This window comes from Prenolepis imparis, unplaced genomic scaffold (assembly GCF_030444845.1).
Source record: "Prenolepis imparis isolate NDT839.2.m4 unplaced genomic scaffold, iyPreImpa1.0 SCAF_6, whole genome shotgun sequence".
NCBI lineage: Eukaryota > Metazoa > Arthropoda > Insecta > Hymenoptera > Formicidae > Prenolepis > Prenolepis imparis.
Genome location: NW_028141164.1, coordinates 7,605,651 through 7,627,532, shown reverse-complemented (window position 1 = coordinate 7,627,532; position 21,882 = coordinate 7,605,651). Strand labels below are relative to the sequence as shown.

Below are 21,882 nucleotides of genomic sequence, written 5' to 3'. Positions count from 1 at the left end.
GATCGTATAATGTATAATACACGAGGGACCGATCGACCGGCCGGCATTGTCGTACCTACCGCGCGAAATCGATTTGCGTGGAATTGCGCGGAGGAGAGGTTTCGGGAGGAATTGGTCATTGACGCGGGACGTGCCGAGTCGCGCGGTCCAATCGCCGTTAGGGACGTAGGGAAATTGCCTTATATGGGCAGCGACGTGCTGGCGAACGATCTGTCGCGCGCATACGCGTCGCGACTGCGCGCAAAGTGATGCGAATTTTCCGAAATGCGGGCCTCGCGCTCTCTCGATCGGTCGGTAAAGCTGGACCGCGAAAAACGAGACATTTGGGCGCCCGATAGAATTTTAATTTTCCGCACCTTTACATTTAAACATTCTAATAAAGTAGATCACATCATCAGCATGCAAAATTATATAATAATTACATGATTGCGAGAAATATAATCTAACGAGAAAATTTTAAATCTTCTATGTCGAATACAATAGCACATATTTACTATATACTATAGAATGTAATATATCTAATACAAATGAAGAATACGAATCATCTATTACACACGCACGCGCGCAGAAAGAGTTCTATATATGTATATATTTTTCTTAATACTGTTAGTTATTATACAGTTTACAATAATCTTTGTACATGTAAGATCGTTATACATATTCGCTATAAAAAGAAATTAATGTTTTCTGGCAAACATAATACATCTCTTTACACATTTCGATTTATGATGTAATATTGCCTATTGCCAATATAGTTGCAGACTTTTACGCATGATGTTTTTATAATAAAACGTATTACAATAATAAAGGAAACATAATTAAATATATAATATAAAGTCCACTTTAAACATTACAGTAATATATGACATATCATCGATTAAAAATAAAAAGCTATTCATACAAATTGCAAATATTGCATCCTAATCATATTCATCCAATATATTACTAAAAATATAATATATGTAAGAGCTTAATTTATCTTACAATTTCAATTTATATTCCTTATCGCTTATTTGAGTATTACAAAGTTACCCCTCTCATCTTAGCATTCAGCACTCTATATAATTGCTTTGTAAATATTTCATTCAAACAATATATTACACAAATACATAGATTGCTTTTTTACAATCACAAAATGTTCGACATTGATTATATGATTACACTCTTCAAGATGATTTCTCTCAATCAGACAACCAATTTATCAAATAAATAAAAAAATTGTTTACTCTCTCCCTCCCCTTTCCAGTAAAATTTCTTATCTACGTTTAAATACAGAACATTCCTAAATATATGTATGTATATACAATTTCGAAAAACGAAACGTACAAGCAACAAATTTTCTTATTTTGTAAATTACAATATATAATTTCTAGCACATCCTATAAGTCATGGTCGTACAAATAATTACGATCGTAATATATGATTGAAACAATTTTTGTCGACGGTATTAAATTCGTAAAAAAATAAGTAATTATTATAATAATTATAATATATTAACCTACTTTAATTAGTTATACTGCTAGTTATAATGTCTAGAGTTCAAAACGATAAAAATCATAATTTGTGTGAAAACTTTCAGACATTTACATATATTTTTCAATAAAAAAATATTGAAGTTATATACTGTGACAAATATTAAAATGAAAATATAAATGTATTTTCATAAGAAAACCATATCTCTCAAATATTAGTATAGAATATGTGCAATTGGAACATGTAAATGTAACTGATATTTGCAAAAAAGATGGAGCATTATTATCTACATTAATTATATATACGTTCCATTTCCTGATAAATTACCATTTAATGAGAGTATAATTCTATCGTGTATAAAATAAAATTGTCTTGTGCACCATTATTAACTGTCATTGTGATTATTTTTCATACAAAAAATTTTTAATTGTAAGAAGTTTAGTCATATTTGGCAAATTCATTTTATCGTTACATACATACCTTTATTTCTTTTATGCTTTCTTTCTCTTTCTTTTTTCATTTAAATATATGGATGATATTGGAACATGTAAGACAAAGCATAAAATCGTATTCTTCTCAGTATATCCGCTATCACCTTTAAGTACTGCAACTATCAAAATAAACAGTTCTAATCATTACTTGCGTAAAATATTTTTCATGCACAAATCGCAATAGCTCATTGCTTAGAGTATACAGAGGAACCGCTTCGCGTTGGAACCTTTTACAGTCGGAAAAATCTTTAATAGATTGAGTGTTTGTGATGGTATAATATGAACAAATAACAAAAAAAAAACCGGTTTTTTGTCATACATAAATATGGACATTAGCCCATATGACGCAAAATTATAAGAAACTATCTGAAATCCATCAGGTATCGATTTGTTTTTCGTTTTAACGTTCCTTTATTTATTACATAGCTATAATACAGTTATTTAAACTAACTTTTTGTATAAAATTAGCAAACCATCACCAACACTCAATGTATTAAACAAAGAGAATCGCGCCATAGTAATGATATAGTATATAGTATACTATGATGTGCATCATATAAATAATCTAGTTTCTCAGTCAATCATTATAAGAACATATCTTTGTTCTCATTATTAACCAGAACATTTAATGAGCGAGGTTAAATTCTTTAATTATTACAAGACGACCTCGCCAACTTAACTTTATGTTTTTACGATGTCTAAAACGTATGAAATGTTAGATGAGACCGCGTTTTTTTTTATAATCTTCTAAATTTAACGATCGACGAGGTCCTGTATCCTTGATGTTGTTAATAGGCTTCGGTAAAACACTAACAGGATTATCTAGAAATAAAATTATACATATATATATAAATTGTACTCTCCTTGTGAGTTACACGATCCCTTTTTGTTAATCAATTATTAAATAAAAGTTTAAGTTAATTATAATACTTTTCTTATGATATGAAAACTTACTTGGAATAGGAACTTCCAAATCGATTGTTATGTCGAAATCATGGGCGTTAAACAGGTCTTCTGTGCTTTGCTTCTTTTTAGAGTCCTGTCCATTCTCTTTATCGTTAGCAGACGATACCGAGTCTATAGTCGGATGAGGACTTGATTTGTCATTTATTGGGACTGTGCTCACCACGTCAGATTCATCATCTGGCTTATATACCATCCTCGGCTTAGTACTTCGCCTGGTAAATGGGTCGTCGATCTTTTTACCTTTGTTAGCCTTTAGCTCTTCCTGTATATAATAATCTCTAATTAATTGAAATTTCATTATAGCCAATTATAGCGTATTATAGCGAAAAATAACACATAAAATAAAGTATATTCTACGAATTATACCATTATAGCTTTCTCAGCTTCTTCGACATTTTTCTTTCTGTTGCGATCATTTATGTACGATATACTGGAAATTGTTGCTGTACGCATCTTATCCAGTTCTGATGCACGTTCTTCTAATTCACTTAATTCTTGATTAAGACGACTAGCAGTCTCGTCGTCTCCTCTGCAATTAGCCGCGTCGCGTTCTCTCATGAGCTGAGCTTTCTTCATCGCATAATTGTAAGGTGTTTGCTTGAATCTCTCTTTCTCTCGGACAATCTTCTCTATATCCTCTTCTTTAAATTCATATTGCAATGCTTCATTAACATCCTTTAATTTCTGCTCTACTTCGTCGAATGTTGGCACGGATATTCCCTGCAGAGCGCACGTTTCCTTCCACTTGAAGAACTCCGAGTCTGTGAATTCTTGATTGGAGACGAATTCTAACCTAAATACGCGTTCCTGGGCACCATGACGCAATTTCAATCCCTTATTCGTCCTTGTGCCGCCGAGTTGATAAATCTTTCCTGTTTCGCACACACCGCTTATCTCAGCTACCCTATAGACAGGTTTACCATTATTATTACCGATTCCAATCCTGACAAAACAACCTTGCACTACTCTGTCAAAGAAAGGTAAATGAACGAATCTCTCCATTTTGTGACGAGACAGTCGAATCTTGTTTAAGTCTTCCTTAGCACCGATATATACTGGCTTCTTCGGTCTGACTTTGTTACTAGTAATCGATCTGAAAAATCATATTGAGCATAAATATAACTCGAAAGAAGATATAAGAGTCTACTTGTGAGTAAAATAGACAAACACAACTCACTTTTTATCATTATCAGAATCCGAATCACGACTTTCACTCGAAGATGATCTGCGCTGAGACGTAGGTTTAGCTACTTCTTCTTCCTCCTCTGCACTGTCTGATGAGCCACTGTCATCGGAATATATATCGGATGCTTTAAGTTTCGTTTTGTTTCCACCTTTATGATCATTCTCCAATTCTTCTTCCTCTATATCCTTTGATTGTTGTTGCTGCTGCTCTATTCTCTGTTTTTCTTTTTCCTCTAATCAAAGAAAGAGCATTAAAAAAATAAGTAGAAAAAAAATTAATAATAACACAAAATGTGCAAGAGGCGCTACCTCGTTCTTTCTTTTCTTCGCGTCTGGCTTTAAGCAATGACATTGCATGGAACTTTTTATCTTGCTTTTCTTCTATTGTTTTTTTACGATCTTTACTTCTTTCTTTAGGATCTGGTGCCCTGTCTAATTTTTGTTTTTCTTCACCACCCTTTTCTTTCTTTTTTGATTCCTTTTGCTTTCTCAATTCTTGTTTCTTTGCCATTCTTAGTTTCTTCTCAATTTCAAATCTTGTCTTCATAATTTCACGTTGTTCAATTCGCTTAAAAATTTCCTGTTCACGCTCCTTCTCAGTCATTTGAGCAAGTCTAGCTTGATCCTCCGCATCTCCCATGAGTTTGTCATCGTAACCATCATTAAATTCTTCTTGGCTAGAGTCAGAAACACTTACATCAGAATCTGACACCTCACCTATTGCAACAAAACAATTGTTGTTAATTATTATAACAAAACTCTTATAATTAAAATAAAAATACATTTAGAAAATAGGATTTAATTTTTAAATACCTTCTTCTGGCTCTGAATGTGGCTTTGCTGCTTCTTTCTCACTGGCACTGTCTTCGGTGCTAGACTTTGTCATCTTTCGTTTACTTCGTTTTGATGACCCTTTCTTCTTTTTTGTTTTTTGTCCACTCTTGTTATTCCAGTTATTGTCAGAATCTGATGTATCTGAATCATGCTTAGTATCCTTTTTAACAGATCCATTATCTTCATTTGATTGAGAATCATCTTGGGACTTTCCCTTCTTCTTTTTCGCCAGTGATAATAGATCCTGATATAAAGTTGAATGAAAAAAACATGTATACTCAATTGCAAATTATTATAAACAAAATCATTAAAAAGATAATAACGACAGTTATATTGACAGTGTACGTGTTTGTGTCTATTTATAACAAAATTGTAATTTTTACTGTAATAACATGTACATTTCTTTTTTTATCAACAAATTATGACACAATTGTTTTAAATATCCGCATATCACTTGATTTTAAAATATATTTATTTAACGAATATTACCACACATTATGCAAAGTTATATATTCGACTACCCGGATACATTTCAAGATTTGTCATGCAATAAATGTTAAAAATTAGCGATTGCTGAAGACGTCTGTTGTAAAAAAGTGGATGAAACTTTCGTAGTGAAAATGAATGGACGAAACTCTCACGCTAGGAAGGTTAGATTATTTACATTGTCCAAGTCAGAGCCGCTCTCCGACGCGCTTCCACTGCTGTCGGAGTCAATGAGTGCCTGATGCTTCCTCTTCGGCATCCTCTTTGGCGGTGTGCAATTCTACGGGGGGAAATGTGAATAATCGTCGTTACAGTCTCGCAATAAAATTTTCCGCACACCGAGTCATATGAGAGATCAGGAACGTGGAAAATCCGCGGTTAAATGGCGCGGAAGAAACGATAGAAACTGCGAGAAACAGAATTTACACTACAAACGAGTGTGTATCATCAACGAATGTGCGATCGTTTACACGTTGCCGTTCAACGCGAGTATCAACGAACGTTGATTCAGGATGCACTTCACACATGGGTCACGTTCGAAAACGTACTCGCGGAGTAAACCTTCGATTGACCAATCAGAGTAAGCGTTCGATCGACCAATCAGAATAAGCGTTCGATTGACCAATCAGGGCAGAGGAACTGACCGGGAGAGGCTCACTTGCGCACAGTACAATTGCACACATTGCAATTGCACACCGTGCTATTACAGTGGGTCCACAATAGGTGATTTAAGCCCTAAGCCTTAAGAAATTGACCAATCACAGTCGAGTTTTCTCCTCATACTTGACTGCGATTGATCAATTTCTTAAGGCTTAGGGCTTAAATCACCTATTGTGGACCCAGCGTAAGGGCTAGTCTACAATAGAGTCGTAAGGTCGTAAACGTAAGAAATTGACCAATCACAGTTGAATTCGAGGAGAATAATCGACTGTGATTGGTCAATTTCTTACGTTTACGACCTTACGACTCTATTGTAGACTAGGCTTTATTGTGGACCCAGCGTAATAGCACGGTGTGCAATTGTACTGTGCGCAAATGAAGGCTTCTCGAACTGACCTCTTTGATCGATCGATCGAATAATTCGAAATATTCGTATGAAAAAAAAAAAATAATAATAATATATATCTTTATATTTATTATATTATTATTATTTATTATATTCTTATTATCATTATATTCTTATTATCATTATATTCTTATTATTATAATATATATTTTATTTTATATTTTGTATTCACATGCGGATAAACCTTTATATTTAGCTTTTTCAGATTTTTACGAACGAATGTCCGTCTATAACTCTCACAGTCTTCGACTGTGAGTCATCATGGGAATATAAAATTTCCCTAGGGAACGGACCGGCAGTGTTTTCAATCGGAGCAATTACGACGGAATGTGGTAGCCCGGCTGCTTGGAGCCGGACGGAGGGGGTGGGAATAATAAAACGTTAGGCGTGTCGGCGTCCGTTTTTTACGTGTTTTACAAGCGATTTGTGAGCCGTCGTTTTTGCCGATCCCGATTTCCCGTCGTACTGCGCAGCAGCGACGAGCACTCGTACTTTGGTGCGGATCGGCTTCGTGGCGTAATGTCAAGGTCGCACGTGGCCGCGACGCCGCGACGTTCCGAGGGTGCCTGGATCGTAGACCCGCTACGATAGCGCAACGACAGGTATATCGTATCGAGGGTGGTTGCGTCGCATTCGCCTCGCATTTATGTGCCCGACGTTCGTCCGCGCGCGAAGGAGGGTATGCTCTTATGGGGTAGCGAGCGGCAGGTAGTCTTCGCCGTGGAATGGAGACGGAGAGCGTCAAGTCCGGGGCTAGCGAGCATAGCCATAGCCACCACAGCAGGAGCTCCCAGAAGCATCATCGGTCTCACAGCTCCAAGCAGCACCACAGGCAACATTCTCACCGGACTACCAGGTAGATCCGATGAATTTCAATCTTTTCTTTTTTACCGTTGTATTAACAGTTATATTATGTAGATAAAAGCGAGTCATGCATATCGGTATTAAAACTATAACTGATTGGCAAACTCATATTTGTTTTTTTACACACATGTACTTAAATATACATTAATATATGCATATATATATATATATATATATATATATATATATATATCATACACATATATACATATATCTAATTTTTTTCTTATATATATATATATATATATATAATAAAAATATATCTACATATATATAATATATATTGAAATAAATTAAATATATATCATGTACATATAAATTTTCTACAACAGAAGCAATCGAAGTCAAAGGAAAGAGAGGCAGAATATAGACACTAACGAAATGGCTCCGTTTCAAACAACCGTAAATGTACGGGGAGATAGCGTAGATAACATGGGTCAGGAGGTGATTGAGGTGCAGATACTGCCACAGGACGAGAATTGGGGAGAAAACACCACAGCCGTTACCGGCAACACCTCGGACAGATCGGAATCGACCGAGGATGTGAGCCATTGGCCGAACGAGACCGACGGTTCGTTCGGTTCTAGCTGCAGTCGCTACATCGGTCCGATCGTGGCGATGATACTCGGAATAAGCGCCTTCCTTAGTCCTATTGCCATGGTGATCTTGCCTAAATTGGGATTTTTTCCCGACTCAACGACGGTGTTGACGATGCAACAGAAACTACAGCTACTGTCGTGCAACGCCGAATGTAAAGGCCAACTGTTAGGATTAGCCTTCAAACTGGTGCTACTGGGTGTCGGTAGCTGGGCGGTATTTCTGCGTCCGCGAGTCGCTACCATGCCGCGCATATTTTTATTCAGAGCGGGAGTGCTGCTGCTCACCATGCTGTGCATTTGTACTTATTGGCTTTTTTACGTTGTACAGGTATACAGGGAAATCTATGTAGTGATATAATTTATATATATATATATTTAATTTAGCATATTATACTTGATTAATTGATACTTTTTAGGTGACTGAGAGTGCTAAGACTGCTGCCAATGGCGAAATAACAGAGTACAAAAGTTTAGTAAATTACGCAGGTACCCTTGCCGATACACTTCTGTTTATACACTACGTCGCTGTGCTCCTTATTGAAATTCGTCATCTACAGCCTACATTCTATCTAAAGGTGCGCATATCTTTGATCAATAATATTTAATCTATAATACTTGTTATCGAATTACATATCTCATTGATATTTACATCGACAGGTCGTTAGATCCCCGGACGGCGAATCGAGATCCTACGCGATCGGCCAGTTATCGATACAGAGAGCGGCCGTGTGGGCCTTGGAGAGGTACTACACGGAATTCCCGATTTATAATCCGTACTTGGAAAGACTGCCGGTCTCGAAGTCGGGCAGGAAGCAGTCGAGCTTCAAGTTCTACGAGGTTGACGGTGGAGTGACTGGCGCTTTGCAGTCGCGCGGCGGTAGCGGGGACCGAGCGGTTCTAGCGGCGCAGGCACGTCGCCGTGATTCCAGTCACAACGAGCGCTTCTACGAGGAGCACGACTACGAACGACGGGTACGTAAACGCCGCGCGAGATTGATCACCGCCGCCGAGGAGGCGTTTGCGCACATCAAACGCTTGCATTCCGAGGTGGAGTCCACGCCGAATTCCGGACCGATGGACCCCATGGAAGCTGCGCAGGCGGTGTTCCCTTCCATGGCGAGAGCGCTGCAGAAGTATTTGAGAATCACTCGACAACAACCGCGTCACTCCGTAGAATCCATTCTTAATCGTCTTGCCCGGTGTTTGGCCCAAGACGCGGCGCCGCGCGCATTCTTGGAACCGTTCTTCGTCACAAGCCCGGTGCTGTCGAACGAGAAAGAGAGACAAAAGCGGTCGCATCATTGGGCCTTGGTGTGCGAGGGAGAGCTACCCTCGCGTCCAATCGCCAACGGTTGTGAGTTTCAGTTGAGGCAGGGCGAAGTAGCACTCTTGTGCACGGCGTATAGAATACCGCACTTTAATCTCACTGAACAATTGGCACATCCCAAGTCGAACAAATTTCTTCTGCGATTAAATTCTGAAACCTCTGTCTAAAATGCCTAAGAGGATTCCGGAAATTCCATTCTTTAATTTTCAATGAAATTTTGCAATGCCTCGAGACGGGGATATATGTACTTAATAAGAATTTTGGCGCAAGTAAAATTCGATTAATATTTAAAAGAGATAATATTTAAAAAAATACATATAATTTTCTTTGCGTTGAAAGCGCTGGACCTCGCTTTGCGCAGAATATATAATGTGGTAAATGCTATAGTTTGTTTCACGTGGAAAACACGAAGCAGTAATAGAAAACTTTTTTATTTGTGCAAGAAATATGATGTGATGAGTATTGAATCTCACTTCACGTGAAAAATATCTTTAGACATTTATTCGAAAAGATTATCTGGCAACGAGATATTTTCATCAAACTTCATAAAGCCAATTTTTTTAAAAATACATTTCCCAAAACTTTTCCTATTTACTGAAAATATAGACTGTTGTAATAATAATTGAGAGAATAACTCGACAGTATTTTGTCTTTTTTGTTCTTTATTAAGAAGAATTACAAAGATATTAATCATTGATCTATACTTTTGAACATACTTTTAAATAATTTTATTACAAAGTAATAGCATTTATATGCTTGTGTGTAATGTATGCAATACTCAATTCTTTTTTGTCTTTAAGACATGCGCGTACACATTTATTTATTCCATTATATATAGTGCATATCATAAACTATGTACATATACAGGGTGTTACAAAAGCATCGGATTTGCTTAGCACCATGCGATAGAGAATGAAAATCTAAGAAGATTTTTCCTCAATGAAAATGTCGAGGCATCAATAATTTTCGAGTTATAAGTGATTGAAAATGAAGGGCTTTTCGCAAAATAAACTTTATGGAATTAAAAGATTAACAAAACTGCATTCTTCAGTTAATTTCAGGTCGAGTTTAATTTAATAGAATTTTAATTTAAGGCTTAGTTACTAAGATATATGATGGCAAAAATTGGGAACTTGCAAAAAATGATGACCTCCCTCGACATTTTCGTTGAGGAAAAATCTTCTTAGATTTTCATTCTCTATCGCATGGTGCTAAGCAAATCCGATGCTTTTGTAACACCCTGTATATATACTTTAAATACACCTAGGTGAATTTAAAGTATAATATGTATATATCTCTTTTTAAAGACAAAATAGAGATAAGTTAAAAAACGCAAGAGATTGAATATTTATACTGATATTTACATTAATTAATACGCATTCCCGAATTCATGAATTATATTTGTAGTATCATATTTACAAGAGAGATATGCTTTAAGTATATAAGACTTATATACACATTGATATATGTGTTCATATACATGCGCACGTGTGTAGCAATACACAAAAAACACATACGGTTTATAGCTATCATATTTCACTATCAAGGAAAGGATATAAGAAATCCTTGTATCTCTTGTTATCCTGTGTCCTGCAATGTAACAGTTACGCACAGTGAATACTCGATATAATGATAGTCTTAACTTTTGTACTTCAACATTTTTATATGATTTTTCACTCTTTAATATAGCGTTTATAATAAGTACGCAAGAATGATAAATTAATTATTAGATGATAGAAAACGATGCGATTCTCTGTTAGGTTTATTCCACTCTCAGTCTTTCTATCATATTATTTTAAATATTACTGCGTTGTGATTAGATAAGAATTATGGTCTATTGGTAAATTATATATTTATACGTATATATGCATTTAGATTATTTTTTTTATTCTTAAATGCTGAATAATTATAGTCAAGCATATCTTGAATGAAATTTGAAGATAATACGTTGATCACAATTGCTCTTAGTTTTATTGCAATCTTCCATCTTCTTCCATGATTTAATAATAATCATTCACTGCAAACATTTAAGAGTAAAGTATAAGAACAATTTCAAAGATGAGTGAATAAATATTTGAAAAATTATAGTACATAATAAATTATATAATTTAATAATTATATTACTTATTAATTACATATCTTTTAGTGTGTATCTGAATTAGATGGATTTAAACACATATTTTATTATATTTGATTGCAAAATACGAAAACTTGCATATTCAGGAATATGTATATAGTGGAAACAGAAATTTTATGATTGCAGATTTTTACGTATATATATACAATATATATTCGTACGAATCTCATCATTGGTTAAACTGATGGTCGATAGCTTGGATCAGAAGCCTAATGAACCAGGCAAGACGAGGTTTATATATTGAGAAGTAATTAATATTGTTAAACTTCTCTGAGATTATGTCGTAATGACAAATATAAAAGCTCTCTACGACGAGGTAGCTTTCAAGAAAGCGTACAGTTTGCAATTAGCACACGTTTTTGCGCTTGTATGTGTGTGTGTGCGTACGAGAAATTTTCACAATGTCGTTTGCTTCGCCACATTTGTAAATTGTATAAGATAAAAATACATGAAAAAACATCTGATAATTTTTTAAACTGTCTTGGTAGATGGTCCTCGATTTAAGAAATATTAAAATAAGATCTTGAGGATGCAGAGAGAGAGTAATTCATTTATAATTCAAGATTTTATTATGAGTCTGTATTTTTTTTACATGAATAGCTTTTGCTATGGATGTTTTTTTTTATTTATGTGTGCTCGCGTGAAGTGACTGTGTACTATTGGAAAGATGAAATATACATTTGATGTATAAAAAATATTCCTTTTTTTTCTTTCTTGTATTAAGATTTTGTTTGAAAAAAAATAACTAACTAACGATTCTTCTAGTCAGATATTAACAATGAAATAACAATAATAATAATATTTATAAAAATAATATTTTTAAAAAAGTAAAATTTTTGTAGATAAAATTTTTTAAATTATTTCATTAAAAAAACAAAATTTCTTTATACAATACTTGAAAGAAAATTAATTTGAATATTATAAAATATATAATACAGAACCAAATTTTTATTCTCTAAAATGCATTATATAATATTTTATTATTGTATATTTTAAAAAACATTTTTTAAAATCAAAAATTTTAACTAATGAGTGAATAAGACAAAATAATAAAAAACAGTACTTAAAAGGCTGTTAATAACATTGCGATTAAGAGATGATCTCTTGCTAAGTTGACATTAATTATTGCGTAAAAAGACAGATTGTCATTAATGATGTGCATATTTTGTACAATTACGAAATCTTTTAATAGAATGTAAACGCAGAGATACGTAGATGTACATCATATGTGTTGATTTAGCTGTTATGATAATATAATTTTCCCCATTTTATAAAAAACGCGAAATGTATATTTAGAAACAGTTTGAATTTTTCCATCTGGAATTATTACGAAATAATGTCATTATCATAATTGCTTAATTCCTTTTGAAGAAGAGATAATTAGTTTATACTATGATTAAAAACTTCATTAAAATTTTCAAAAATAGTTTTGAGGATGAAACTTATAAATTTTGAGCATTATAAAATGATTAAAAATATCAAAATTAAAGGGAAAGAAAAACAAAATAAAAGAATAGTTATATGATAATTGAAATAAGATTTAGAGTTTTTGCAGGAGAAATATGCAAGAGAAGAACTGTATCAAACCATTTAAAGATGCGATTAAAATTGATATTTGTCTCTTTTTGTCCTCTTAGATTTGAATGGAGGTCAAAATTTTTTTTTATATATTTACGTAATATTTAGTGCAAGTATCAAATGTATCGAGCGTATATGTAATATTTGAACAAGTGCTTTGCCGCAGTTCATATAAACGTTTTGTATATAAGATTCTTAATTGTATTATCCATGTGCGATCATGTAATGGTGTTAATGTTTTATTATATCATTGGATATAATTTGTCCATGAGTATATTAACAAAATTTCGCGTCAGATGCTTTCTTACAAAAGAAACTCCGGCTTTGTATAGTTCAATTTTGATGATCAAAACATGCATCGCTCCTTCATGTAAGAGATTTAGAGTTTTAATTTTTAATATTTCTCTAATATAAGATAATACAATGAATCGTCTCCGGTTAATATTTAATTAATAAATTATTAATATAAAAATTAATACTTAAAAATCTGTAAAAGAATTGTATAAATTTATTTTAATATTACTATTGTTATTCACGTCATGCTTAAAAGAATATTTAATATAAAATTAATTCGAAACTGTGAGATTCTGCTATTAAAGAAGCATTCTCGTTAACAATTTATAATAATCTATCATTTCTAAATTAAAAAAAAAATATTTTTTATTCATTACAAAACTTGCAGAGTTTTCTTAGTGGCCGTAACGTATGCATACGTTACGTTCGCAGTTCCGAAAAATAATCAGGCTTACACATTATGTACCACGCAAAATTGTGTAGATACAGGTACGTGTTTTAATTCGTCCGATATGTATGTGTGTATTTATAAAATTAATCATTTTCTATTACATTTTTTACAGCGTCCAAGATCGCAGCCAGACTCGATCGTACAGTTGACCCTTGTGATAATTTCTATCAATTTGCTTGCGGTGGATGGGCGAAGAATAATCCGGCGAATATCTCGCATCCAAGACTTAGCACGCTGTCGGTGATTTCTGAAGAAACGTCGCTGCAATTAAGAGGTGCGAAATATCTATTTAATACTAATATTGTTAAGAATACCTATATATTAAGGAAATATTTACATTAGATCAATACCTTAATTAACATCTCTGCATGCTGTAATTTACAAACTTTTGCATAATCACTCTTCATCGCACATCCGCAGAAATCTTAGAAGATGGTCCCGGACCGGACGACACACTTTCCCTGAAAAAGGCACGGAAGATATACAAAATGTGCATGGATACCAGTACGTATATGATTGCATAGTTATTAGGAATAGATTAATCAAGCTGGAGAATTTATTTCACATATATATAAAATATAATATATATGAAATAAATTCTGCGAAATTGAAATAGAGAGGAGTAAATTATTTTTTTTATTTTCTATCAGAGACACTTAAAAAGATTGGGGTCAGCAGCCTTAGTAAAATCGTGCGAGAGAATGGTAGATGGCCAATTGCTATGTCCTCTTTCGAATGGATATTGAAAGGACCTAAAACCTGGCAACAAGTTAGCGACATTTTGCAGAGCAATTTGTTCGACAACGGCCTTTACAGTATAACGGTGACGGTAGATGACAAAAAGTCTGACAGCAATGTTATTACCGTATGTATATTATTTTTATATTCAAAAAATGTTGCATGAAGTGAGAAAAAAGAACCAGATTTATAGAATCAATCTTGTAATTTTCTAGATTTTGGAACCTACTTTCTTCGCACCGCGCGACATCGTAATCAGTCTCGACAAGGATCCCGCGCAGAAGATGATGTACACTTCCTACATCAAAACAGTCGCTAACATCTTTATAAACGATAGGGGTTCGTACGTCGATGACGCGACACTCTCTCAGGATGCGCTTGATGTCGCGAATTTCGAGATTGAACTGGCTAAGGTTGTTACTGAGATCTTATATATCACCGAAAATGTTCTTAACATTGCACGAGTTTATCTTTCTCCTCCACTTTTCTTTAATTAAAACACAAACTATTTTAATCTATATAATGTAGAAATTTTAGAAGTCGATCGCATCGACTTATGATTCTATTTTGTTTATTTTATCTATTGCAGCTGACACTAGATCTCGAAGACAGTAGAGATATCGATAAAGTTTACAATGCGCTAACAATTAAAGAATTGCAACAAGCCTATGACAAGCAACATCCTGTAAAGGGCAAGGTCGGTTTGAATTTAATATATTCTTTGAATACTTATTATATATATTATAATCTATTTGTTTCGTTCGACTTTTATTCTATTCTGTTATTTGTATTACAGATAAACTGGCTCGAATGTATTCGAAGATTGTTTGCGCCAAAAAAAGTTACATCATCCGAGAAGGTTGTCGTTCACGCGTACAAATACCTTACTAATTTAGTACTTCTATTAGAGCGAACGCCTAGTCGTACTATCAGTAAGATTTTTGGAATATTTAAAAGGACACTATGGATTTATATTTAGATAAGGAATTTTAATTATCTCATTAACTTGATTATCTCAATAATTTGATGATTTGTAGTCAACTCCATGCAATGGAATTTGATCAGAACTCTGTTACCTTACACCGAACGTACGGAAGCAATTGCTGTCCAACTTGCCAAACACTTCAAGGGAGAGCGTAAGGACAATTTAAGGTACATGTATTATATATATATGTGTGTGAACAATATATTTGAGAAATTTGATGCAATAACAGTATATAAAGTTCAAAATTTTTCTTTGTATTATAAGAGATGTGCGACAATATTACATCACTATAAATCATAAATTTTGCATTTTATTATTTGTCTCTATAGCTGAAATTTTATTTTTAACTTATATCTCTGTAAAAATTGTTTTTGAATTTTATTTCGTCAAATTATTCGTTCACATTTCAGTTATTTCTTAAACGCGCTACGTATTGTATTCAATAACTCCAAAAATGTAGACGAAGCTGATTAAGTGCTAATTAAGTGAAATTTCCTTCTAGGTGGAAGAATTGTGTGTCCAAAGTTAATTTAGACTCTGCCATCTCGCACGAGTACGCCAAGAGATACGTACAACACGAAAATAAAGAAGATGTAAGACGTTGTGCTAGTTAAACAAGATACAAAATCGAATTCGTCGTAACTTTCATAAATAAATTACGAAAAATCATTTACTTTAGCTCATCGAGATAATCACGAACATCGAGGATGTCGTTCATTCGCAAATCTCTGCGTCTACTTGGATGGATGACGCTACGAAAAAGATATCTCTTGAGAAATTGGCTTACATGAGAATGCAAGTTCTCACACCCGATTGGTACAGCAACAAAGCTATTGACAAATATTACGATGGTGTAAGCATATAATTTATTTTATACAGGAACATATATATATATATATATATATATATACTGAAAAATATATAATGGTAAAAATCATGTATATGTGTTTCAGTTATCTATCACAAGGGACTATCTCGACAGTGTAATAAATATATTGAATTACGAAGCCAAAAGAATGTTGCACAAGCTGAGAAAACCCGTCGACAAAAACGAGTGAGATTTATTTAATGTAATATAAATTTACTTAAATTTATTTGATTTAATAGCTACTACGACAAAATTGTTAGAGAATTGAAATAGGAAAAAGTCATGCGAAACATCAAAGAACATATATAAAGCTATTTTTCCTCTGTAACAGATGGCTTATGGAACCAACAATAGTGAACGCTTATTACAATCCATCCGGCAATCAAATCGGTGAATTTTTGAGAATTTTTATATTCACTTTTCTTTATTAGTATTTTAATAATTTGAATAATTTATTATTAACTCATTTTGTCATCATTTTAGTTATTACTGCTGCCATATCGCAAGATCCCGTATACGACAAAAATCATCCTGCGTAAGTATTTATGTATTAATATATTTTCTAAAAAAAATAGAAAAAAATTTTCTTCAAAAAATTTAATTGAAGACATTTCTTTTATACTTTTTTATTTTTTACTCAATATAGCTGTTTTTTTTTATTTACACATTCTGCTCTTTAATTTATATAACTTCTTTTATCAGGTATATGAACTACGGAGCAGTAGGAGTTGTCGTTGGACACGAAATTAATCATGGCTTTGATAATCTCGGTAATTTTTTTAATCAACAACGTTTAGTACGTATTTATATTATAGTTACGTATATAACGGTATAACGTATCATTTTTGCAGGTCGTAAATACGATAAAAACGGCAATGCCGTACAATGGTGGACACAGGAAACTATCGACAAGTATGAGCAGTTGGCGCAATGTTTTGTCGACCAGTACAACGGTTATCTAGTGCCAAGCTTGGAAAAAGAAAAAATTTATGTAAGTTTTTGCGTTTAACAGAGATCATATTCTCAAATATTCCCTTATATATTTTTTCTACGAGAGAGATTACGTATCCTAATCTTTTCAATGTTTCTTTCAAGTGTTTTCCACTATAGTGTGGAGCTCCCGAATATCTTTTACAATTTATACATTGTTTAGAAGCCTTTTTTTTATCTATATCGATCTTTTTTGTTATATAAAAAATAATGATGCGAAATTTTGCAGGTGAATGGACGATTGACGTTAGGAGAGAACATCGGCGATTCAGCTGGCGTTACAGCGGCGTTTTACGCATACAGGAATAAAAAGACGAAACTGAACAAGTCTGAGGTACGATTGCCAGGACTCGAGGAGTTCAGCGACGATCAGATCTTCTTCATGAGCTTTGCGCATGTACGTATATTATAATGAAATGTCGCGATGTGTATGCATACGCAGATACGATGTTGAAAATAATTTGTTAATACAGATAATCAGTATAAAGTCAAATCACAAAAAGTTATTACTGTAATCTAATTTTTTTAGGCATTCTGCGAAAATGTTACGCCGCAACAATTACAAGTGCTATTGCTGGACGAGCATCCTAGAGGAGAGACAAGAATACGAGGCAGTCTTTCGAATTTCCCTGAATTTTCCACAGCTTACAATTGCCCAGCCGGAAAGGGAATGAATCCGGATAAGAAATGTTCTCTTTGGTGAATGGAATAATGAATAATGAATGAAACAAATCAATTCTTTAAAAGGCATGTTATTAAATCGATATTTGAATGTATATCAAGATCCACTTGAAAGTCTCGAAGTTAATTGTTAAACGCGTAATGCACATTTTGATGTGCAAAATGTGAATAATTGTACAATTCTCAAATATTATTTTTTTATTATAATTGATTCACTTGTTAAAATATACTGTAAATATATAAAAATGGCATATATACAATATATTATTAACATATGGTCATGCTAAGTCCGAATTCAAGAATTCTCTTTATGCGCACAAACATTTGGAATATAATGATTATATTTAAAAATATTATTAAAAATTCATTCTGTGGTAAATTTATTTATCTTCTTGTACCAGGATGAAGTAATATATAATCTTATTTAGTAAAATGTTACTACATTCTAACTTATTGCACCAGCGTGCACTGTTCTTCCAGTGCAGGAATAGAAAACAAGCCTATTGTTTAATTAATTAAAATATTACAAAGTGCGCTGCACGCACGTCGTTTGTTTCTTTATCATGTATTTAATAAATTGTAAAAGAATAACTCATTTTTTGTCATAGGAAAGTTTTCTGTTATCAATCGCGATTGCGCATAAAGAAAGATCTCTACAATTAATGCGTAACTATACTAGTGATAATAATAGATCTCGAAATGCATTTTTATTCATAAATTTAATTAATAAATATTACTAATTATTATATTAATGATGCAGTAATACGTGCCTGTCTTAATATCCTCGATAATTCATTTAAATCGATAGGTTATATTTGACGTGTCTCTCCATACGCTCGTAAATACGCCTGAATTAAAACCTCTTCGCAATATATGTTTTCCTAAATCATGCTTCTTTGTAAGGTATGTTCTCCGTATCATAAGCCGACTTGAGTTAATAGTAGAGCATATGTTGTAAAGAGGTATGTATCAGGATATAAGTGCAAAGAGGTATGTTATACCTCTTCACAACATATGCTTTGCTATTAACTCAGGCGAGAGATGACACGGAGAACATACCTTACAAAGAAGCATGATTTAGGAAAACATATATCGCGAAGAGGTTTTAATTCAGGCGTATTTACGAGCGAATTAGAGGACACATCAAAATACAACCTATTAATTTAAATGAATTATCGAGGATATTAAAAAACAGGCACGTATTACTGCATATTCATTAATCTAATAATTAGTAATATTTATTAATAAAATTTATGAAAATAAATTGGACTCTAAAAACCCTCCAGAGACCCGACAGCCAATCGGCACATATTTGTCCAACAAGTGCCAGCCTTTAGGTTACGTTCGAAACGAACAAATCTCTGTTGTCGATGTGCTCATCGATAAACTCCTCGATAACGCGTTCCTAGCAGCTTCGCGAGTAAGGAGTTTAACGATGGCGGCCGACTTGCGATGGTCCGTCATCGGAGGTAAATGTCAAACGCCTAGCAACGAGAATCGCTGATTGTGAGTGGCGAGCGATATCATCGCTGACGTTCCCGGTCCACGTAGAGATGGCTGCAAAGGAACCTGCCGTCGTCGTCGAACCGATCGACGACGGTATAGCCGAGCCCGGGATCGAGCCCGGAGCCTCCACGGAGATGATGCTCGTCACCACCGACAGCTTCGACGAGTACGAGCAGGAGATGAGCAGCAGCATCGACGATGACAGGCAGATGAAGGAGAGCACTACCAGCACCATCTCCGAGATACAGGAGGACGTTACCCAGGACATTCCCATCGCCCCCAGTCCGCGAGATTCCGAGAAGACCCTCTCCCTCGACGATGGCGAGATGGTTAGTTCGTAATCTCTCTCTCTCTCTTTGTTGGTCATATGTCATATATATTATTTTGTTTCAAATAAATGATAAATAATATATAGATTTATTTTATATTTTACTATATTTTAGGATGACGTCGCAAATCGTTTGGGTCAGAGTAGCCTAGACGGAGACCCGTTGCGTTGCAAAACGTGGCTGGCGCAAAAGAAGCATATTTTTATCTTGAGCCAGGCGGGAAAGCCGATATACTCTAGGAACAGTTCAGAAGACAAACTAGTCACGGTTATGGGAGTTATGCAGGCTCTAGTGTCGTTTGTTCAAGCGGGCAGCGATATGATTAGATCGGTACATGCGGGTGACACAAACTTTGTTTTCGTTGTAAAGGGTCCATTGATTTTAGTGGCGGTGTCCAAGACCTTGGAAAGTGTACCTCAGCTCACTTTACAGTTAACGTATGTATTATTTGAAATCTGTATAGTCTTGATAAAAATATATTACATCTCATATTTATGCGTACATATTTATTTATTGTAGATATGTATATAATCAGATAATCTCTGTGTTGACACAGTCTCAGTTGAATAGAGTATATGATCAAAGAAGAAACTTTGATCTACGAAGATTACTAACTGGCAGTGAAAGACTGATAGATCATTTATTGAACTTTATGGATAGAGAGCCAGCTTTCTTTCTAGGGGCCATTAAATGTTTGCCCCTACTTCCTTCAATGAGAAGTTCCATTACGCAGACCATCATTCAAACGTGTGCTAAAATCAAGGTATGAAAAGCATAGATTAGAAGGATATTTACTCATTTATGAAATTAATATAAACATTATGCTGTTAATGCATAACATGTTAATGTGATAAACATATTTTTCAGAATTTAGTATTCGCAATACTTCTAGCTAACAATCAATTGGTAACATTAGTCAGAATGAACAAATTTTTTCTACATCCGATGGATTTGCACATAATACAAAATCTGGTAGACAGTTCCGAATCGCTCAAAACTGCGGAAAGCTGGACGCCGATATGCCTTCCGAAATTCGATTCCAATGGATACATGCATGGTCATGTTTCTTATCTGTCGGAAGACTGCCAGGCGTGTTTGTTATTACTCACCGTTGATAGGGATGTATTTTTTGTACTGTCGGACGCCAAGCAAGTAAGAATAATCGTAAATCGAAATTAATTAAAAGTTTATTTAAATTCATATGAACAATATGAATTTACCGATTAATTCCTCCTGTGATAGAAAATCGTAGAGAAATTGCGGCGGACGAATTGCTTAGAAGCGATAAACGAGTCGATGAACAAACCAACGATAACAACTGCCGACATCGGATTACCGGAGATGCGGCATGTTTTGTACAAGTGCAAAAGTACAGCGCAATTTTGGAGTCCTGGACATCAAGCGCCTTACGCAACAGATGAAGAAATAGAACGGTAAGATTGCAAACTTGTTTAATAAAAGATTTGTATACATCAAATTTGCAACTCTTGCAATGAAATAAAATTTTCTTTCAGATTATTGGGGCTTTATCAGTGTTTGCATCATAGATTGCATTCTCCTAGTCGACCCTTAAAACTTATATTTCAACAGCTGGATAAGGAAACAATGCTAGCATGGGTGAGAAAAAAAAATTACCTGCAATTTAATTGCAAGATTTTTTGTTTGATTATATATAAAGAGTACATCTCTTTCGTTTCTCTCTAGGTTGCTTCTGGTTTCGAATTATATGTAACGTTTGAGCCTCTAGTGACAAAACCAGACGCTATCGAGACAGTGAGTAAGTTATTAAAGTGGATTAAAAAGGAGGAAGAAAGATTATTCATTCTGAACTCGCCTACATTTTAAATATTAGCAGGTATTTTCTTCTTTTGTATATTTATTAAGAATACATAAAAGTGATATAGAAATGTTCATCGACCAAACGTTATTTCGAAACGTGAGAAATACATTAGGTGTAAGGGTTCCAAAGTGAAACATTATCGTAATAAGTTTTCAAGCAGGAATATAGTTATTGTTCGTCCATTATTATGTCTC

The 21,882-nt window shown here is 34.1% G+C and overlaps 4 protein-coding genes and 1 long non-coding RNA gene across 11 annotated transcripts; 3 read left to right on the top strand and 2 right to left on the bottom strand.

The window, feature by feature from the left end:
• Nucleotides 1–569: 569 nt before the first annotated feature.
• Nucleotides 570–5,975, bottom strand: Rtf1 (RNA polymerase-associated protein Rtf1). Its single transcript, XM_083040144.1, has 7 exons — nt 5,614–5,975; nt 4,929–5,193; nt 4,425–4,832; nt 4,108–4,348; nt 3,297–4,023; nt 2,919–3,192; nt 570–2,786 (listed from the first exon to the last, which is right to left on the bottom strand). The coding sequence occupies exons 1-7, from the start codon at nt 5,692–5,694 to the stop codon at nt 2,680–2,682; spliced, it is 2,103 nt and encodes a 700-aa protein (XP_082896270.1). The 5' UTR covers nt 5,695–5,975; the 3' UTR covers nt 570–2,679.
• An 811-nt stretch (nt 5,976–6,786) lies between these two features.
• On the top strand, nt 6,787–10,009 carry Vang (Strabismus domain-containing protein Vang). The gene is made up of 4 exons (XM_083040749.1): nt 6,787–7,357; nt 7,698–8,292; nt 8,381–8,539; nt 8,622–10,009. Exons 1-4 carry the CDS (start codon nt 7,227–7,229, stop codon nt 9,456–9,458), a joined length of 1,722 nt encoding a protein of 573 aa, XP_082896875.1. The 5' UTR covers nt 6,787–7,226; the 3' UTR covers nt 9,459–10,009.
• Nucleotides 10,010–10,680: 671 nt separating this feature from the next.
• On the bottom strand, nt 10,681–18,971 carry LOC145937613 (uncharacterized). Of its 7 annotated transcripts, XR_014425587.1 has the most exons (4): nt 16,149–16,279; nt 15,566–15,611; nt 14,102–14,212; nt 13,649–14,012 (listed from the first exon to the last, which is right to left on the bottom strand). It is a non-coding gene; the product is annotated as an uncharacterized LOC145937613 (long non-coding RNA). The 7 variants fall into 7 exon arrangements; XR_014425585.1 differs by lacking the exons at nt 15,566–15,611; nt 16,149–16,279 and adding an exon at nt 10,681–10,881 and having other exon boundaries at nt 13,853–14,012; XR_014425583.1 differs by lacking the exons at nt 15,566–15,611; nt 16,149–16,279 and adding an exon at nt 11,180–11,308 and having other exon boundaries at nt 13,853–14,012.
• On the top strand, nt 13,907–18,320 carry LOC145937600 (neprilysin-1-like). Its single transcript, XM_083040748.1, has 16 exons — nt 13,907–14,025; nt 14,172–14,255; nt 14,402–14,616; nt 14,705–14,902; nt 15,079–15,186; nt 15,286–15,421; nt 15,527–15,641; nt 15,977–16,067; nt 16,154–16,327; nt 16,428–16,528; nt 16,674–16,732; nt 16,826–16,877; nt 17,045–17,112; nt 17,194–17,333; nt 17,562–17,729; nt 17,862–18,320. Exons 2-16 carry the CDS (start codon nt 14,240–14,242, stop codon nt 18,033–18,035), a joined length of 1,815 nt encoding a protein of 604 aa, XP_082896874.1. The 5' UTR covers nt 13,907–14,025; nt 14,172–14,239; the 3' UTR covers nt 18,036–18,320.
• A 107-nt stretch (nt 18,972–19,078) lies between the features above and the next one.
• Nucleotides 19,079–21,755, top strand: Mon1 (vacuolar fusion protein MON1 homolog). Its single transcript, XM_083040753.1, has 8 exons — nt 19,079–19,208; nt 19,300–19,848; nt 19,963–20,285; nt 20,368–20,611; nt 20,716–21,000; nt 21,091–21,281; nt 21,363–21,465; nt 21,553–21,755. Exons 2-8 carry the CDS (start codon nt 19,567–19,569, stop codon nt 21,691–21,693), a joined length of 1,569 nt encoding a protein of 522 aa, XP_082896879.1. The 5' UTR covers nt 19,079–19,208; nt 19,300–19,566; the 3' UTR covers nt 21,694–21,755.
• The last annotated feature ends 127 nt before the right edge of the window (nt 21,756–21,882 follow it).

What these genes read in the sequence shown, in the direction of transcription:
- Mon1 (XM_083040753.1), top strand. Translation starts at nt 19,567, where the DNA reads ATGGCTGCAAAGGAACCTGCCGTCGTCGTCGAACCGATCGACGACGGT. An exon ending in TACTGTCGGACGCCAAGCAA is followed by an intron (nt 21,001 to 21,090) that starts GTAAGAATAATC and finishes CTCCTGTGATAG; the next exon opens with AAAATCGTAGAGAAATTGCG. An exon ending in AGGAAACAATGCTAGCATGG is followed by an intron (nt 21,466 to 21,552) that starts GTGAGAAAAAAA and finishes GTTTCTCTCTAG; the next exon opens with GTTGCTTCTGGTTTCGAATT.
- Vang (XM_083040749.1), top strand. Translation starts at nt 7,227, where the DNA reads ATGGAGACGGAGAGCGTCAAGTCCGGGGCTAGCGAGCATAGCCATAGC. An exon ending in GGCTTTTTTACGTTGTACAG is followed by an intron (nt 8,293 to 8,380) that starts GTATACAGGGAA and finishes GATACTTTTTAG; the next exon opens with GTGACTGAGAGTGCTAAGAC. An exon ending in AGCCTACATTCTATCTAAAG is followed by an intron (nt 8,540 to 8,621) that starts GTGCGCATATCT and finishes TTACATCGACAG; the next exon opens with GTCGTTAGATCCCCGGACGG.
- LOC145937600 (XM_083040748.1), top strand. An exon ending in AACATCCTGTAAAGGGCAAG is followed by an intron (nt 15,187 to 15,285) that starts GTCGGTTTGAAT and finishes TTTGTATTACAG; the next exon opens with ATAAACTGGCTCGAATGTAT. An exon ending in TGGAAAAAGAAAAAATTTAT is followed by an intron (nt 17,334 to 17,561) that starts GTAAGTTTTTGC and finishes GAAATTTTGCAG; the next exon opens with GTGAATGGACGATTGACGTT.
- Rtf1 (XM_083040144.1), bottom strand. Translation starts at nt 5,694, where the DNA reads ATGCCGAAGAGGAAGCATCAGGCACTCATTGACTCCGACAGCAGTGGA. An exon ending in GCGGCTCTGACTTGGACAAT is followed by an intron (nt 5,194 to 5,613) that starts GTAAATAATCTA and finishes ACTTTATATCAG; the next exon opens with GATCTATTATCACTGGCGAA. An exon ending in ACATTCAGAGCCAGAAGAAG is followed by an intron (nt 4,833 to 4,928) that starts GTATTTAAAAAT and finishes TTGTTGCAATAG; the next exon opens with GTGAGGTGTCAGATTCTGAT.